The sequence below is a fragment of the Rhinoraja longicauda genome, chromosome 10 (genome assembly GCF_053455715.1).
Source record: "Rhinoraja longicauda isolate Sanriku21f chromosome 10, sRhiLon1.1, whole genome shotgun sequence".
In the NCBI taxonomy this organism is placed as follows: Eukaryota; Metazoa; Chordata; class Chondrichthyes; order Rajiformes; family Arhynchobatidae; genus Rhinoraja; species Rhinoraja longicauda.
This window is the reverse complement of record NC_135962.1, coordinates 9,816,539-9,835,902: the sequence shown is the minus strand read 5'-3', so window position 1 is coordinate 9,835,902 and position 19,364 is coordinate 9,816,539. Positions and strand designations below refer to the sequence as shown.

Below are 19,364 nucleotides of genomic sequence, written 5' to 3'. Positions count from 1 at the left end.
GTCCTACTGCAGTTGTACAGGGCCCTGGTGAGATCACACCTGCAGTATTGTGTGCAGTTTGCTAACTTGAGGAAGTCAGTCTCCTAATTTGAGGAACGACGTTCTTGCTATTGAGGTAGTGCAGCTTTGGTTCACCAGGTAAATTCCCGGGATGCAGAACTGACATATGATGAAAGAATGGATCGACTGGGCTAATATTCACTGGAATTTAGAAGGATGAGAGGGGATCTTATAGAAACATATAAAACTCTAAAGGGATTGGACAGGAAAAATGTAACTGATGTTGGGAGAGTCCAGAACCAGGGGTCACAGTTTAAGAGTAAAGGGTAGGCCATTTAGGACTGAGATGGGGAAAAGCTTTTTCACACAGAGTTATGAATCTGTGGAATTCTCTGCCACAGAAGGCAGTGGAGGCCAATTCACTGGATGGTTTCAAGAGAGAGTTAGATATAGCTCTTAGGGCTAATGGAATCAAGGGATATGGAGAGAAAGCTGGAACAGGGTACTGATTTTGGATGATCAGCCATGATCATATTGAATGACGGTGCTGGCTCAAAGGGCCGAATGGCCTATTCCTGCACCTATTTTCTATGTTTCTAATTGCTCCAGTTTGCTCTGAATGGTCTCTATCCATCATTTGTGCAACTTCTGAGTAATATCATTTATAGAAAACCTGTGAAAATATCCATACAAAAGATCTTGGAAAAATTTAAGTTTTATATACCCATAGCAAGAGGGATATCTGTCCAGTTCAGGGCACACTTCTGTGTGCAGATTCCATCCTTGTTCAGAACCACTGTTAAGTCATCTTGTCCAACTGCCACCTTCTGATCCTCCAAGGGAGTCACAAGAGGCTCTAGTTGCTTTCCAGTCGGGAAAAGTTCCTTTATTGAACCTTTTCCATCTAACTGTTTGAAAAGGAAAAAAAGAATTGTGTACGTTATTGATTCAGAATCAATTTAACCCACGAAAAGATATCTTAACTTGGAAAAAGACACCTTTCATTCATGTTAAAGATACAAATGCATTTAATAATGACTTATTTTCTACCATCATAGCAAATGTAAAACATTTTCCAATCATTTTCTCCTATTATCTTGTTCCCAATGTGCAAAACATGTCCATCAGCTAGATTCCTGAGCAAGCGTGTGAAGGGAGAGGAAATATCAAGAGTTTACCCAGGGGAGTAGATGAGAAAGTGGGATAACATAGAACTGGTGTGAATGGGTGATCAATGGCCTGTAACTCAGCAGGTCAGGCAGCATCTCTGGAGAGAAGGAATGGGTGACGTTTCGGGTCGAGACCCTTCCACAGACTGATGTCAGGGGGGCGGGACAAAGAAAGGATATAGGTGTAGACAGGAAGACAGTGGGAGAACTGGGAAGAGGGAGGGGAAGAGAGGGACCGAGGAACTATCTAAAGTTAGAGAAGCCAATGTTCATACTGCTGGGCTGTAAGCTGCCCAAGCGAAATATGAGGTGCTGTTCCTCCAATTTGCAGTGGGCCTCACTATGACACTGGAGGAGGCCCATGACAGAAAGGTCAGACTGAGAGTGGGAGGGGGAGTTGAAGAGTTCAGCCACCGGGAGATCAGGTTGGTTAAGGCGGACTGAGCCAAGGTGTTGAGCGAAACGATCGCCGAGCCTGCGTTTGGTCTCGCCGATGTAGAGAAGTTGACATCTGGAACATCGGATACAATAGATGAGGACATCTGGAACATCTATTCACAGGAAATTCTACTCAGTTAACATAGTGTAGTAGTTTTCTGTAAAAACATTTTGCTAACAGCAGTCCTGAAAATCTTCAACCTACATTCTACATACCCTGATAAGATAATAATCCCTTTTAAAGCCCACACAAATGGAGTTCTCACACCATGCCATGGATTTGGGAACATCGGGAACACTGAAATCTGCCTGTAACAACAAAGACATGTTTTTAAATATTAAAAATAGAAACATTCTGAATAAATAGACTACCATTGCGCAGCAGGATGGCATTAAAGCTGAAAAGATAAAACAAATATCCTGCACTCTCCATCCACATTTCCTTAACTCCTTTTGGCCCAAAGCCTGTCAAATTTGTCTGCATTGTCTTTCTAAACACTAGTTCATGAGATTGTAACGTGTTCACACAAGAGATAAGCAATAAATAAAGACTTATAGAGGGTCATTTTCTGAGTATTATTTATGCTACATGATCTTTAAACTTTAAAGTTCGATGAATGATGGAACAAGCTGTACAAGTTAAATTATGTGGAAAAAATGAAGAGCAGAAATATGATAAGCAAAACATTTGCACTAAGTGGAATGGAAGTAAATGGCTCGATTGTAATCATGCATTGTTTTTCTGCAGACTGGATAGCACGCAACAAAAGCTTTTCAATATACCACGGGACACGTGACAAAAAACGAAACTAAACTCATTTAAATATATTGGTAATTATAATCATGATAAAGACATTGCCACAGGGTGGCATGGACTGTGACCAGAGTACTAAAGGGACTCAACATTTGGAAAGAACAGAAAATAATGAAAAGATGGAGAAGTAGCCCTGTAAATTAATGCCGATTCTAAAGCAGTGGAGGGTTGAGCCAAATTCAGCAAACCGGGATATAGAAGGTGGAGATGAGAAATAAAGGCAGCCAGAAATCACATGTGGAAATGATGTAGGGACACCGTAACAATAACCGTGTGAAAGGATAGAACACAAATAAAGAAATAATAGGTGCTTATAACAAGAATAGTGATAACCATGGTCGGTTTTAATCTATATAGACTGGAAAAAAGAGAAAGACTACCTAGATGTTCATAGTTTGTTTCTTGGGTTGTTTCTTAGTATAGGACACTCTGGAGCCAAAAAGCTGCATGCCATATAAGATGTGATATTAGAATGAGATGAGATTAATGTATGGCCTTATCGTGAGGCACCCATATGACATGGTAATTTTACATTCAGTCTGAGGAAGAGAAGAATGGGTTCAATACAAACAACTGTGAGTTCAACATGAACAACTATGACTGCATGAAAGCTGAACTGGCAAAATGGAAATGCCAAATTAAGTTAAAAGATAGGTCAGTTAAGATGCGTCAGCAGACATTTAAGGGAATATTTCAGAACAGATACATGCCGACAAGAAAGAAGGATTCCTCGAGAAGACCCAATATCTGTGATTTATATTTCGAGAATAGATTTAGAGGAACTTCAGGGAACATTTTATCACTCAAAGATTCAAATCTGCAATGCTCTGATTGAGGGGGTATTGAAGGCAGGTACTCTTACCATTTTAGTAGTACTTAGATGAGTACTTAAAACATGATGGTACAGGCTATTATTCATGAGTATATATACTTGATGGCTGGCATGGAGACAGTTGGCACAAGATCCCGTTGATGGGACTTCATGACTGATACCAGACCAGAAGATTTGAAAGAATAGAAAATGTAGTCAAGAATGGCAAAAAGAATATTAAGCAAGGAAAAAAAGTACAATAAAAGTGCAAGATAAAGCTAGAAAGAAATATTAAGACAGAGTGAGAGTACTTTTAGGTCTCTAATAAAGAGTTTACAAAGTGAGCATTGATCCAATAGCGAATGAATCTGGGGAATTAATAATAAAAAACATAGGTAGCAGATGAATTAAACAGACATTTTGCATAGTATTTATAACAGAGAATACAAGTGACATTCCAGAAATTGCTGCAACTAGGGAAATGAAATGGGGGAGGAACGTGGCAAAACTGCACACATCAGGCAGGTGGTGTCAAGCAGATTGTTGGACAACAATAATCTGAATCCTGATGTACTTTATCCTAGTTCTTAAAATGGGACTGGTGAGATGGTTGATGCATTGATTTTAACTTTTACAAGTTTTATAGAAAGTTCCAATGGATTGCAAAATAGCAAATCTTACTCCTTTATTCAAGGGGGAAACAGTAATCAGGAAACCACAGGCCACATTAGGAGAAATTACTTCTGTGTGGTACTCTGACGTAATAAGGTTGTATTGTTTTTTGGTAGCTAAAGACTAACTGTTAAATAAAGATCATGTCCAATGATCTATAAGCAGCGCACTGTGGACATTGAACAACACATGCCCAAATGTGATGTGATAAACTGTGCTTTGAAGAAATTGGGAAAGATATGGTTTAATAAATTGAGACACAAGAGAGTACAGATGCTGGAATCATAAGCCAAAAACAAAAGGACAGTCAACATTTCAGGTCATGACCCTTGTTCAGATGTCTGCCCTTGCCACCCCATAGGTGCTGCCTGGCCTGCTGAATTCTATCAGCACTTTTTTTTTTTGCTCCTGGTTTAATAAAGGGTGCTTGGAAGCAATGCAGCAAAAGGATTTGTTTTAGAATTGTCATTAACATCCTCCACTCAGCAGGATTTGAAGTTGTCAGAAGTTCTGTTTATTGGGATAGAACAGGATGGGATGAGGATTGGAAAAAAATCTAAATGCCAGTCGGGACCCAATCTGAATTGGAGGTTACACAACCAGAGGAAGTGGTTGAGGCAGGTACACCACCAACATTTAAAACACATTTAGACCTGTACATATGTAGCAATGCCTTAGAGGGATATGGGTCATATGTGGGTAAATGGGATTAGCTTAGATGAGCACCTAGGTCAGCATGCATGAGTTGGGCCAAAGGACCTCTTTCTGTGCTGACTATGATACAATAAGTTCCATCGTCCCAAAAGGCAACCTTAGCCACATTAAGTAAATGAAAATAAAAAGAAACTACACAATATAAATTTGAAACAAAAATAAAAAAGGTTGCAAAAACTCAGCAAATTAAGCAGCATCTGCAGAAAGATATACTTGGAAACACCTTATCAGAGACTGTAAGCGGAAAAGAGACCACGGAGGCAATTAAGGCGAAAGGGACAGGTGCAAACTCTGCTGGAGAGCAGGGAACTTCAATTATGACATTCCAGATCTTTTGAAAATTCACTATTTCCATCTTATTCCTGCTCTTATTAGGTTTGCCTAACCCCATTTCACTTGCATATATCTACACTCACTTTTGCCAATCATATTATAATATTGTGAGCAAGCCTTCTGGATTTTATGTATTTCCCCCCAGAGATTTTCACAAAGGTAACCTCACCTGTGCTTCATGGAACTCCCGTCCCCGCCAGCAATAAAGCTGCAGTTTCTTCTTCACAGCGACACACATACTGAGAGTCAGCTCATCGCTGTCAGATCGCTGAAAATAGAGCATGCATGTTACCAACCACATTTGAAAAGTACATTGGTGATCCAATATCATATTCTGCCAACATTATGTGGACAGAATATATAATATGCACAGTGGATCATAAATAATATTGATACAACACTAAAAAATTTTGAATAACGTAGATCTTAAACTGACCCTCAATTTTGCAAAACTTACACCAGAAATTTCACTTTCACGGTCGTACATTTGACGACAGAACCACTGCAAACAGATATTATCAAATTATAATCAGTGGAAGGTACAACAAAATTATTAAATTCCAAGTCAAGTCCCTTCCAGCAGGATTGAATTTGCAAATATTATTAGCTTGTGTCAGGGTTAGAGAAGAGGAACATAGGCGACAGCCCCCATTTTTGATACACACCCACGCGTACATATGAGGATCAAGACCGTTGACATTGCACATTTTTGGGTCATACAAAAGAGACTTGCAGACAATTACCAGAGGTATCCAGCAACCACAAGCGTACCCCGTATCAGGGCAATCCCTCCAAATCAATTCATTTATAACTACAAGGATTAAATTGTCAGAATATTCTAAGACATTGAATAAAATGGCCATATCACAAGGAGCCCCTTAACAGTACAGTAAACCATTGGTTTAACGGACCCCATTGTAACGGTCTTTCAGTTATAGCAGATGAACCTTGAACTTGTACCACCTCCCCGGCTATTTTGAGCGCAGTTTCCGAGGACCCCTGCCCGGTTCGCAAGGTGCACTAGCGAGTCCTTCTTCATTCACCCTATGGTCCAGTGGAAGCGGCTGTCCATCTTCTTGTCCCGGGGGTGCCTCCCGCAGCCTACCTTTAATGCGCTGGAGGCACTAGCTTGGTTCACCCCTCCACTGGCCCATGTTCCTCACATCCAACGTCTCTAGCTCTCATATGGTTACGCCATCAGACGAGCCTTTGGGCGGGTTCCTGGGCCCGCCGTCAGACGAGCGTTCTCCGGGCCACGCTTGTGCCGTCCGACGGCCCCCCACCAAGTTCTCTGTGGCAAAGAGTTCCAAAAACTCGCAGCTCTCAGAGAATTAATACTTTTGCATTTCAGTTTTAAATGGCCTCCCCTTATTGTATCCTCTTCACAACTTCCCTTTCCAACATGTCTAGTTGCCATGCATTTACTTCTTTCCTCAAGAAGTTGCGATCCCAGTACCAATCCCTGGTCATAGATTAGCAAACCTAAAAATTATCCCCTTTACACCTCCTGGCTGCTTCCTACCCGTTAGCCATTTCTTTATCCGTGGCAATGTTATTTAACATAGGTTCTTATCTTGTAACTTCATCTTTTGTGTGGTGCATTGTCGAATGATTTTTAGAAGTACAAATATATCTACTGGTTCTCTATCTACTCCGGTCAGACTTACTCAAAAATACTAACAAATATGTCAGATACAATTTCCCCTTCTGAAGACATGTTAACTGCTTGATTAGATTTTAATTTTTCAAATATGTTGCCATTATTTCCTTAATAACTGCTTCTAGCATTTTCCAACAATAGGCAGACAGCCTATCATCCTACAGTTACCCGTTGTGGTCCCCCTTCTTTTGGAATAGGGTGCCATATTGGCAGCTTTCCAGTCCTCTGGCACTTATCCAGAATCTAGTGATTTTTAAAAGATGCATCCACTATCTTAGCAGGACCTTCTTTAACGATCGTCAGATGCAGATTACATAGGCCAGAAAACTTTACAGCCTTTAGTCCCATTAGTTTGCCAATTCTCCATCAACTGGAATATTTATTTCCCGCGCCTGCATTATTCAGTACAGAAATGGGATATATAGTATCTCTACCATAACGATGATGCAAAATACCTGTTTAACTCCATTACTGTTTCTATGTTTCCTGCAAACATTTCCCGAGCCTCATTCTTTTGGAGGACCCAGTGCTCACTTGCACTTTCTTTTTAATTAAAGAAATGCTTGTTTGTTTTTGCATTCATTACAAGTTTGCCCTTGTGGTGTATTTTCTCTCGCTTCATTATCTTTTTTTTGTACAGCTTCACCGGATTCTGAATTCATCTCAGTGATTGGGTCTATGTAGATCAGTGCATGTTCCTTTAACATAATGACCTCACCACTACTAACCACTCCCCATTGTCTCTTGTATAATTGTAGCTTCCCCACCTCCAGCTCGCTCTCTAGTTCCAGTGATGACCACGGACAGCTAGGGCATAACTTGTGTAGTGAAATTAATAAACAATATCCAGTAAAAGACTCTGTGTGCAAAGGACGTCTCTTTACATGGTGTCAGAGCGGTAGACTTGCGTCTCCTGTTTATCGGGTTTTTATTTTTAGCATTTGTTCGTCCCAGTTGTGTCCCATCCTTCCACTTTGCCATGGCTCCCTCGTGTCGTCGCCCGGACACGCTTGTTTTTGATGAGGACATAGTGCACCGCTGGACTGTCTTCCAGCGGGACTACGAGCACTATATAGCGATTGCCCATCCTGATGCAACTGCTGCGATAAAAGCTCACCTGCTCCTCAACCTGGCTGGTCCGGAGGCAATGGAACGCTATGCGTCGTTCGAATTCGTCCCTCCGGAGGACCGCAACGACCCGGTATGTCTCATGGCTAAGTTCACTGCCCTGTGCGATATACCCACCAATAACATTATCGAACGTTTCAACTTTTTCTCGCGGCGTCAGACTCCAGGGGAGCACGTTGACGCCTTCATTGCATCTTTAAGACATATGGCTCGGCGGTGCCGCCTTCAAACGATTACACCCGACGAGATGATCAGGGACGTCCTGGTCAACGGTCTCCTAAACTCTAAGCTGCGGGATGAGCTCCTGATGAAGCCTGACCTGTCGCTAACGGACGCCATACATGCCGCACGCATGGCCTCTGCTGTTGGCTCAGTATCTCGGCCGGCGCCCCAGGACATAAATTTCACCGGCCGCCGGCGATTGAATGACCCGCAGACCAGGGTCACCCCCTCCGCGCCCACTATGGTCACCCCTCGCAGATGCCCAAACTGCAACTTCTCGTCACACAGGTATAACGTTTGCCCAGCGCAGGGCAAAACTTGTAATTCCTGCGGGAGGCAGAACCATTTTTCTGCAGCTTGTCGTTCTCGTGGGAGACCTGTCCCTGCTCCTAGAGGGAGTCTAAACAACCTTGCGACCGATGATAGCGCAACCGGTTCCCGGTACCAACATGAGGAACTCCATGGCTCAGATACGACTTCCTCCCATGGAGACTCTATGCTGTTTTCGCTTTTGGGTGCACCTGCATTGATAACGGATCCATCCGTGCATGTTACAGTCAATGGACACTCATTCCCTGCCAAGGTCGATACTGGGGCTTTTGCAAATGTTATGTCTGTGGGCCTCTTCGAGCAGATAAGCTCGGGGGAGAGGGTTACTCCTGACAACTCCCGCCTCCATGCCTATGGGGGAGGCGTTCTGATTGCCGTGGGAAAGGCAACGGTTATCTGTACTGTTCTGGAGACCTCTCGGCCCCTCACGTTCCTCCTGCTAGCATCTGACAACGTCACCCTGCTGGGCGCCCGTGCATGCCAGGACTTTGGTTTGGTCTCATTCCACCGCGACATCCACCTGGTGCAGGCCCCCATGGACCCCCTGATCGAGTACCCTGACCGATTTGATGACGTCCTGGGGAAGCTGCCCTGTGCCTACAAGATCGTTGTGGACCCGGGGGTCGACCCAGTGGTCAGACCGGCCCACCGTGTGTCTTTTGCCATGAAGGGCCGCGTGGAGTCCACACTACGTGGCATGGTGGACATGGGCATCCTCAAGGAGGTGAGTGCCCCCACCCAGTGGGTCTCCACCATGGTGGTCGCTGCCAAGAAGGACGCGAGCGAGATCAGGATCTGCATCAACCCCAAGGACCTGAACCTGGCTATTAAACGCCCGCACTACCCCATGCGGACGGTGGAGGACGTCGCGGCACAGGTCGGTCCAGCCACAGTTTTCTCGGTCCTGGATGCCAAGAGCTCCTTTTGGCAGATCCCGCTGGATGCACGTTCCTCCTTCCTGACCACCTTCAGCACACCGTTCGGCAGGTTCCGTTTCCTCCGCATGCCTTTTGGGATCAACTCGGCAAGCGAGGTTTTTCAGCGTACGATGGAGCAGCTGTTTGCTGGGTTGCCGTGCGCCATCATTGTGGATGACATCCTGGTGTACGGGAGGGACGTCGCTGAGCATGACCGACACCTCCGCCAAGTCCTGGACAAGGCTCGTGAGATCAATCTCAAGCTTAATCGAAGGAAGTGTCGGTTCCGCGTTGAGGAAGTCACCTACGTCGGCCACGTTTTCACGGCGGGGGGCCTGAAGCCAGACCCCGAGAAGACGGCGGCGATCACCAAAATGCCCGCTCCCACTGACGTGCCCGGCCTGCAGCGCTTCCTGGGCATGGTCAACTACTTGGGTAAGTTCATACCCGACCTCAGCGAACTGAGTGCCCCCCTGAGGGAGCTGACCAAGAAGGACAATGCCTGGGTCTGGCTCCCGCACCACCAATCGGCCTTCGTGGCCCTGAGGTCCAGACTCGCACGGACCCCCACTTTGCAGTTCTTCGACCTGAACAGGCCAATCGTCCTCACCTGCGATGCATCTCGGTTCGGCCTTGGTGCTGCCTGCCTGCAGCTCTACGACGACCGACAGCTGCCCGTCTCCTATGCCTCTCGCACAATGACCCCTGCTGAACAGCGCTACGCCCAGATTGAAAAGGAGCTCCTTGCCGTGGTGTTCGCGTGCTCCAAATTCAGAGACTACGTTCTGGGAAAAGCTTTCACCATCGAAACTGACCACCAGCCGCTGGTCTCTATTTTAAACAAGCCCATCCACGCAGCCTCGTCCCGCTTGCAGCGAATGATGCTGCAGCTGCAGCGTTTTACATTCGAAATCGTGTACCGCAAAGGCAAGGAGATGTTCGTGGCAGACACTTTGTCCCGTGCCCCACTACCTTCCATTTCCCGCCATCCGTACGAATCGGCTGACCTGATGGTGTTGAACGTCAACATCGTTCCATCTTGGCAGATGCAGTCCCTGGTCACACACACTGCCGCTGATCCGAACCTTCAACAGCTTGAGGGCGTCATCCGCCGTGGCTGGCCTGAACGACGGTCTTCCCTGCCGGCTGGTGCCGTGCCCTACTTCCTGGTTCGGGATGAACTGGTGCTGCACGCGGGCGTGGTGGTGAAGGGTCACAAGGTTGTGGTGCCGGCTGCGCTGCGAGATCACTACTTCCAGACTGCCCACAACGGACACCCAGGGGTGGAGGCCACGTTATCCCAGGCCCAAGCACAGTTTTACTGGCCTGGCATGGTCAAGGACATCCGGGACAGGGTCTCCGCCTGCGCTGCCTGCAACAGCCTATTACCTCATCAGCAGCGCCAGCCTCTCCTGCAGCAGCCGGCTCCCGAGTTGCCGTGGATGGCTGTTGCCGCCGATATTTTCGAGTGGCGTGGCAAACACTACCTGGTCCTGGTGGACTCCTACTCCAGCTGGTTCGAGGTGGACCTGCTGCCGTCCCTCACGTCTGCTGCCGTCATCGGGAAGCTTCGCCGCCACTTCTCTACCTTTGGTTCCCCGGCATCCCTCCAGTCCGACAACGGCAGCCAGTTTACCAGCGCGGAGTTTGCTGCTTTCGCCACCCGGTGGAACTTTCGCCACATCACCAGCAGCCCCGAGTACCCGCAAAGCAATGGACTTGCAGAGCGCGCTGTCCGCAGCGCTAAGGAACTGATGGAACGTTGCCGGCTTGACAGTTCGGACTTGTACCTTGCCCTCCTCAACCTCCGCAACATCTCCCGGGACCCCGCGCTCGGTTCCCCTGCCCAGCGCCTCATGTCCCGCACCACTAGACCCCCTATCCCCGTCTCCCAGCAATCCCTGCAACCCACGGCTCGGAGCCCTGCCGCTGTCAGGGAGCGCTTCACTGAAAAGCAGCTCATTCAGAAGCGCTCCTTTGACAAATCGTCCCGTCCCCTTCCACCTCTGTTCGCTGGCCAGGTTGTCCGGATGGAGTCCACCTCCGGTCACCACCGGCTGGCCGTGGTCGTCGGCAATGCTGACTCTCCACGGTCGTACCTGGTCAACTACGAGGGCACCGTGTACCGTCGTACCCGCCAGCACCTGATGCTGGTAAACGAGCCTGCACCGCCTCCCGCGGTCCCGTATTCACCTCCCGTCCAGTCCCCGGTGCCTGATGTGCCTCCTGCTCCGGTACATCCGCAGTCGCCCCAGCCCCCTTCCCCTCCCTCGCCTGCGCGTGTATCGCTTCCCAGTCCTCCTCCTTCCCCTGGTTCCCCAGCCTCTGTACCCGCACCCGTCCATGCTGTTCCTTCGACCGGAGGGGATGGTGGGTTGCGCACCCGCTCTGGGAGAGTGGTCAGGCCGCCTGTCCGGTACGGTGTGTACGAGTAGTCTGTGTTGTGCTGCATTCTATCTGCTCCCTGCTTGTAGTTTGAGCCTAGCGCATGAGCCGTGGTCACTTTTGTTTCCAAGAGGAAGGATGTAGATCAGAGCATGTTCCTTTAACATAATGACCTCACCACTACTAACCACTCCCCATTGTCTCTTGTATAATTGTAGCTTCCCCACCTCCAGCTCGCTCTCTAGTTCCAGTGATGACCACGGACAGCTAGGGCATAACTTGTGTAGTGAAATTAATAAACAATATCCAGTAAAAGACTCTGTGTGCAAAGGACGTCTCTTTACAGTCTACCACTAAATTCTGCCTCTTTTTACATTTTTTCTTTCAACCCAATACACTTCAAATCTCCTTGGTTGGCCACGGTTGGTTTATCACTTCCATAGAATCTTCCCTTTTCACTTAATTTTTGTTGAATTTTATGAATCACCTCCTTAAATGTCAGTCTCTGCTTGCCTATTATCTTTCCTGCTAATCAATCACAGCAGTTCCCTTTAGCCAACTCTCTCCTAATCTTTACCCACACTCCACTGGATTTCCCTTTATTTAACTTAAACATTCCTCCAACTCGTCCAACCAGTGTTTACCCCTGCTCTTTAAAAAATTTTTTTACCCTGTGAGCATTGATCCTTTCAAACATTGCTATTTCTTTCATTTCCTATTAACAGCACTATTCCACTATCTTTTCCTTCTCACCTGTCCTTCCAAAAAGTCAAATATCTCTAAATATTACATTTCCATCTTTGATCACCTTGCAACCACGTTGCCATAATTATTCCCCTTCACCACTATCAGGTGTAATTAGTTCACGTGTCTTTCTTGGAATGCCTTTTGTTTGCTTTTTTCTCATTAAAACATTTCGTACTAGGGCCCTACTCTCCCCTGATTTCCCTACCTTCAACATTTGAATTCTATAGTTTTTCTTTCATTTCCGTTCTGTACTCTCTCTCAACTCTTCGAACTCCAAGGTAGCACTTTTGAGAATCATTAATAGAAGTCCACTTGTACAAGCTACCGGATGGGGCAAATGTACCCCAGCAACAACCACCAGTGAAAGATGTAGGCTGAACACTTTGAAAAGGGGTTTGAGGGCCGTTTCACCTTTTTAAAATAACTGTGCATATGTAGAGTGGGAGTCATAGAAACATTATCAGTCATATAATGTGCACTCAAATGCTCCCAGATTCCCTGTACAGGTAAGCAGAGATTGAAATAAAGTTGTATACATCATCATTATCATCTTTAGATTTGTTAAGGAGATTTCTTGAATCCTCACACAGTATTTATAATAATACTATCTGCACATCCTGCCTCTTACCTTCAAATCGCATGAGAAGAGACTGGCGCCTTTGGCCTTTGCAACCATTGTAATTTGTTGGAATGTGAGTAAATCATGAACATAAATATTATTTTCTGCAGGAAAAGAGAAAGTAGATTTAAATATTATTTAAAATATCTTTCCACTACTTAATAACAATTTCACTGGTATTGGTCTCCTATGAGCTGTACTTTTAAGCCAATTGCCTAAAAATGTCATTTCAGTCAGTATGGATTAATGTATCTATTCAGTCTACGCTAATAAACTATATATTGTTAAATTCAAGACCATCTCTTCTTCGGAATTAAAATCTCCGATTTAAATTTATTCTTTACCAAGACCTCAAAAATCTTCACGATTTTAAACTTCCATTCCACTTGAAAGAACAACTCCGAGATTATTGAGCTAGAACTTCTTGATTTGCCCTGACTTCTCCCTTTTATTTTTACTTTACTTATTTAATTAATTTCTCAATGTAAAACTGCAGTACAGTGTTTTCTGCTTCAACATCGAAAGGCATTGTTATCTTTATCCATTTCCTTTAACAAGGAAATCTTATATGCATTCTACAAAAGATTCATTTGCAAATACACCAGGATCTATGAAATGTTCATCTAAAATAACTTTTTTAATAACTTTCAGCTTTGTGCTGTCTTATGCTCATACACATGAACTTAATTTACGATACCGTTTACTTTAAAAACTGCCATAAAACCACTCACATCCCAGAGATTTGCAGAATAAAGGGAGATACGCTGGTCATGAGTATATTAAATTTTGTTAAAGCTTAATGATGCAATTCGACACAGATATATTAATTTAAGAAGACCACAGTTCCTGTCACCAGATCTGAATTAGTTATAAATGTGTTTGCAGCAATTCTTTAAAACCACTTTCACATTATCATAGAGGATGATCACGAGAGAGGATGAAATCCAACCTATTAGATTTTTGGACATGGGAAAATTATTAAATGATTTGCAAATATGATTTTATATCAAATTTGTAACACCTCAGACTAAAGCAGGGAGCAGGGTGAAAGAAACATCCCACAGCTTGGATGGTATGTCTGGCACAGATGTGTTGCAAGGAGAGCTACTGCCACACAGGTCCAGTGACCCGGATTTGATCCTGAACTCGGGTGCGATCTGTGTGGAGGTTTAATGTTCTGCCTCTGTGTAAGGGTGATCAATGGTTGGAAAGGGAAAAAGGGGCCCATTCCCACACTGTACCTCTGAATTAAGCTAAACTATAATGGTAACATGATAATGAAGCAAGTAAATTGTTACATGCAAGTCCCTTTCTTTTATAAGGAAATTACTAACCTATTTAAGTTCCACAATTAAACCCACAGCAGCTAAATTCACTTTAATTGACAGAGAAATGGTATGATTGGATTCAAAAGTAAAATGTCAGCTTTTAATTTTTACTTACCCAAAAGTGAAATCAGTATCTTAAATTGGGATACCACATAAAGCTGTAAGACCAAAACACATTATGGAGTAACTCAGTTAAACCAACATTACGACTAATCATGAGACAGCTTGCTACTAATTTTCAGGATTGAATCAATTAGAACAAATAAAAAAGACATTATATTGTAGCATGAAAAAAAATGAAATGGTCAAGAAAATAGACAGAAATGATTCACACAAGATTCACCAGAACAGTCATTGAATCAATTGGGGCAACATTGCTTGAAACATAGGTGTGTGAGTAAACAGGAAAGCAGTCGTGGTGCACAATTATACTCTGAATGAGATAACACATTATTACTGAGGCAGGAGAGAGGAGGAGCAAATGTCTCAAAAGTAGAACAGTACTATCAAACTCAGGACAACACAAGATGACTGGTACCTCCAATCTGGAAATTATGTCTAAAATTCACACCTGATCATTGCGTGTTCAAGGTGCACAACATCACATGGTTATTAATTATCTCGGTACAGAATGACAATAAATTAATACAATACAATACAATACAATTAAGGAACCATATCACTAAACGTTTCCCAATCTCCAGATCCCAAAACAATTTCACGATGAGGACCAATTAACAGAATGTGTAGGAATGAACTGCAGATGCTGATTTAACTCGAAGATAGACACAAAATACTGGAGTAACTCAGCAGGACTGGCAGCATCTCTGGAGAGAAGGAATGGGTGCCATTTTGTGTCGGGACCCTTCTTCAGACTGATCCAATTAACCAATTAACAGAAGGAGGGGAAGAGTTACAGAACCATTAGCTTCAAATTCACATCGAACATATCTGTCCTGACAGCACCAACATTTAAAACTGAAAAGTAAGGAAACAGATCCCAGCACTCGCCATTATATGATGGACAATGCTGTATAGCAAAGGGGATTACAGAGGCATGAGGCAGGAGCTGGCCAAAATTGACTGGAAGGAGGCCCTAGCAGGGAAGACTGTGGAACAGCAATGGCAGGTATTCCTGGGAATAATGCAGAAGTTGCAGGATCAATTTATCCCAAAGAGGAGGAAAAATTCTAAGGGGAGTAAGAGGCACCCGTGGCTGACAAGGGAAGTCAAGGACAGCATAAAAATAAAAGGGAAGAAGTATAACATAGCAAAGAAGAGTGGGAAGCCAGAGGATTGGGACTCTTTTAAAGAGCAACAGAAGATAACTAAAAAGGCAATACGGGGAGAAAAGATGAGGTACGAGGGTAAACTAGCCAATAATATAAAGGAGGATAGTAAAAGCTTTTTTAGGTATGTGAAGAGGAAAAAAATAGTCAAGGCAAATGTAGGTCCCTTGAAGACAGAAGCAGGGGAATTTATTATGGGGAACAAGGAAATGGCAGACGAGTTGAACTGGTACTTTGGATCTGTCTTCACTAAGGAGGATACAAACAATCTCCCAGATGTTCTAGTGGCCACAGATCCTAGGGTGACAGAGGAACTGGAGGAAATCCACATTAGGCAGGAAAAAGTTTTGGGTAGGCTGATGGGACTCAAGGCTGATAAATCCCCAGGGCCTGATGGTCTGCATCCCAGGGTGCTTAAGGAGGTGGCTCTAGAAATTGTGGACGCACTAGTGATTATTTTCCAATGTTCTATAGATTCTGGGTCAGTTCCTGTGGATTGGAGGGTAGCTAATGTTATCCCACTTTTCAAGAAAGGAGGGAGAGAGAAAACGGGAAATTATAGACCAGTTAGTCTGACATCAGTGGTGGGGAAGATGCCGGAGTCAATTATAAAAGACGAAATTGTGGAGCATTTGGATCGCAGTAACAGGATCGTTCCGAGTCAGCATGGATTTACGAAGGGGAAATCGTGCTTGACTAATCTGCTGGAATTTTTTGAGGATGTAACTAGGAAAATTGACAGGGGAGAGCCGGTGGATGTGGTGTACCTCGACTTTCAGAAAGCCTTCGACAAGGTCCCACATAGGAGATTGGTGGGCAAAATTAGAGCACATGGTATTGGAGGTAGGGTACTGACATGGATAGAAAGTTGGTTGACAGACAGAAAGCAAAGAGTGGGGATAAATGGGTCCCTTTCAGAATGGCAGGCAGTGACTAGTGGGGTACCGCAAGGCTCGGTGTTGGGACCGCAGCTATTTACAATATACATCAAAGACTTGGATGAAGGGATTAAACGTACCATTAGTAAATTTGCCGATGATACAAAGCTAGGTGGCAGTGTGAACTGTGAGGAAGATGCTATGAGGTTGCAGGGTGACTTGGACAGGTTGTGTGAGTGGGCGGATGCATGGCAGATGCAGTTTAATGTAGATAAGTGTGAGGTTATCCACCTTGGTGGTAAGAATAGGAAGGCAGATTATTATCTGAATGGTGTCAAGTTAGGAAAAGGGGACGAACAACGTGATCTGGGTGTCTTAGTGCATCAGTCACTGAAAGGAAGCATGCAGGTACAGCAGGCAGTGAAGAAAGCCAAGGGAATGTTGGCCTTCATAACAAGAGGAGTTGAGTATAGGAGCAAAGAGGTCCTTCTGCAGTTGCACAGGGCCCTAGTGAGACCGCACCTGGAGTACTGTGTGCAGTTTTGGTCTCCAAATTTGAGGAAGGATATTCTTGCTATTGAGGGCGTGCAGCATAGGTTTACTAGGTTAATTCCCGGAATGGCGGGACTGTCATATGTTGAAAGACTGGAGCGACTAGGTTTGTATACACTGGAATTTAGAAGGATGAGAGGGGATCTTATCGAAACCTATAAGCTTATTAAGGGGTTGGACACGTTAGAGGCAGGAAACATGTTCCCAATGTTGGGGGAGTCCAGAACCAGGGGCCACAGTTTAAGAATAAGGGGTAGGCCATTTAGAACAGAGATGAGGAAAAACATGTTTAGTCAGAGAGTTGTGAATCTGTGGAATTCTCTGCCTCAGAGGGCAGTGGAGGCCAATTCTCTGAATACATTCAAGAGAGAGCTAGATAGAGCTCTTAAGGATAGCGGAGTCAGGGGGTATGGGGAGAAAGCAGGAACGGGGTACTGATTGAGAATGATCAGCCATGATCACATTGAATGGCGGTGCTGGCTCGAAGGGCCGAATGGCCTACTCCTGCACCTATTGTCTATTGTCTATAAAATATTCCAGGTCTCAGATTCTTTATTTATTCTTTTTTTCAGTGTGTTGATTCATTGGAATCCACACACTGAAGAGGAGGAATCTCCTGCGCAAATTGTCCAGCCTTAAATCAGAGTTTTTGTGTCTGGTCCACTTGAGTTTCTGATCAATGGTGACATCCAAAGTTTTGAGCTTAGTTACGTCAGTGCCATTGAATCAAGAGATGGTTAGTCATTGTTGTTGGAGATGGTCATTGTCTGTCAGTTTTGCAGCATAATCGTTACTTGCCCCACTGACCTGGCCACACCTGATCATTGTCTAGGTCTTCCTAGATAGATGGAAGGTTATTGATGAAGGGCCTGGGATGATTGACCTTATTTTTGTGGCATGACTCTAGCATTTGGAACCTTTTTGCCTTTAATATCCATTGATTTCAGTTTCACTAGGACTTCTAGATGCTATACTCTAATCAAATACTACCTTGGTGTTAAGGCCAGACACATCTAGAAAATAACTGATTCAGGTTTGAGACATGGCTTTGACTAGGTCAAATGGTCCTTGTGAAACAGAAACTGGGCATAGGTGCGCAAATTACTAGCGAGCGAGTGCTGTTTTTCACTTGATTGAGAGTACGCCGATTGGCTAGGAATTAGCCGATTGGATTAGTCCTTTCTTTTGATGAGCGTTCCATAGCTGCACAATTTGCCCCATTTTTGGGTAAATGCCAGAGTTGTAATCATATCGGAGCAATTTAGATTGGGAAACACATTGTTCTGAGGCACAGGCCTTCAGCATTTTACTGGGATGTTGTCTGGTTCCATAGAGTTTGCTGTGTTCAGTCAGTGCTTCTTGACATCACGTGAAGCAAATCTAATTGACTAAAGACGGGATTCTGCAACAGTGATCACAGGATAATGAAATGGATCATGTGCTTTGGACTTCTTGCTGAATTGGTTGCAAATGCTTCAGTCTTGTTTTTAACACTCGCGTTAGGCCCTGCCATTGCCGAGGTTGCCAATATTCATAAAGCCTCCTTCTGCATTTAACTGACCAACACCATTCACAGGACTGTAGAGGTTTGATTTGATCTGTAGAGTATGGGCTAACATAGCTATCTACTATGTGCATTTTTTGTTATTTAACACACATGCAGTTTTGCACTACAGCATCACATTGATACCCCATTTTTAGATGCATCTGGAGCTGCTTTGGCATGTCATTCTGCATTCGTCATTGCACAAGGATTGATTCCATGGCTTGACTGTAATAGTGAGATGATGGTCCTGGAAGTCCGTGAGGTTAGATTGTGGTGGAATACACTCCCGCTGCTGCTAATGGTCGACGACGCTTCACGGATATCCAGGTTTAGCTGCCAGATAAGTTCAAACCCATTACAAAAATGACAAATCACAAACATTGATGTCCATCCAAAGGAAATATTAGGCAACCTTAAAAGGTGAGAGGTGGAGGGAGAGGTGAAGGCTGCACAAGCAAGTTCTGCACCTTCAGGGATAAACCGCTGAATGCATGGACATAAATGGAAGGGGAAGGAAACCGCAAAAAAAGGTTGGAAGTATAGGAATGCTAATTTCTCAAAAGGGTTGCAGGGTGAAGGAGGTTACAAGAGACTGACTGACACGATGCAGATGTTTGAATGCAAGGATAATAAAAAAACTTAAGTGTTGGCAACATGCAGAAGGAACTATCAGGAAGTTGTGGGTCTTGGTTGCTGTCACAAGGCCCTCCAACATGGCTTCCCTGTTGAAGGGAGAGGCATGCCCACCTCTGATCATCAGGTGCACAACACATTCCTTTCGTCCAAAACAGTCCTCTAGAAAGACCTAGAAT

The 19,364-nt window shown here is 44.6% G+C and overlaps 1 protein-coding gene across 1 annotated transcript in view; it reads right to left on the bottom strand.

The window, feature by feature from the left end:
* vps39 (VPS39 subunit of HOPS complex) overlaps positions 1 to 19,364 on the bottom strand; it is a 76,760-nt gene that overhangs the window by 42,087 nt on the left and 15,309 nt on the right. Inside the window, exons 4-8 of the mRNA XM_078406184.1 lie at positions 14,403 to 14,445; positions 12,969 to 13,063; positions 5,121 to 5,219; positions 1,824 to 1,916; positions 725 to 908 (exon numbers count right to left, since the gene is read on the bottom strand). Coding sequence (XP_078262310.1) covers positions 725 to 908; positions 1,824 to 1,916; positions 5,121 to 5,219; positions 12,969 to 13,063; positions 14,403 to 14,445 — 514 coding nt within the window. The remainder of the gene's footprint in view (positions 1 to 724; positions 909 to 1,823; positions 1,917 to 5,120; positions 5,220 to 12,968; positions 13,064 to 14,402; positions 14,446 to 19,364) is intronic.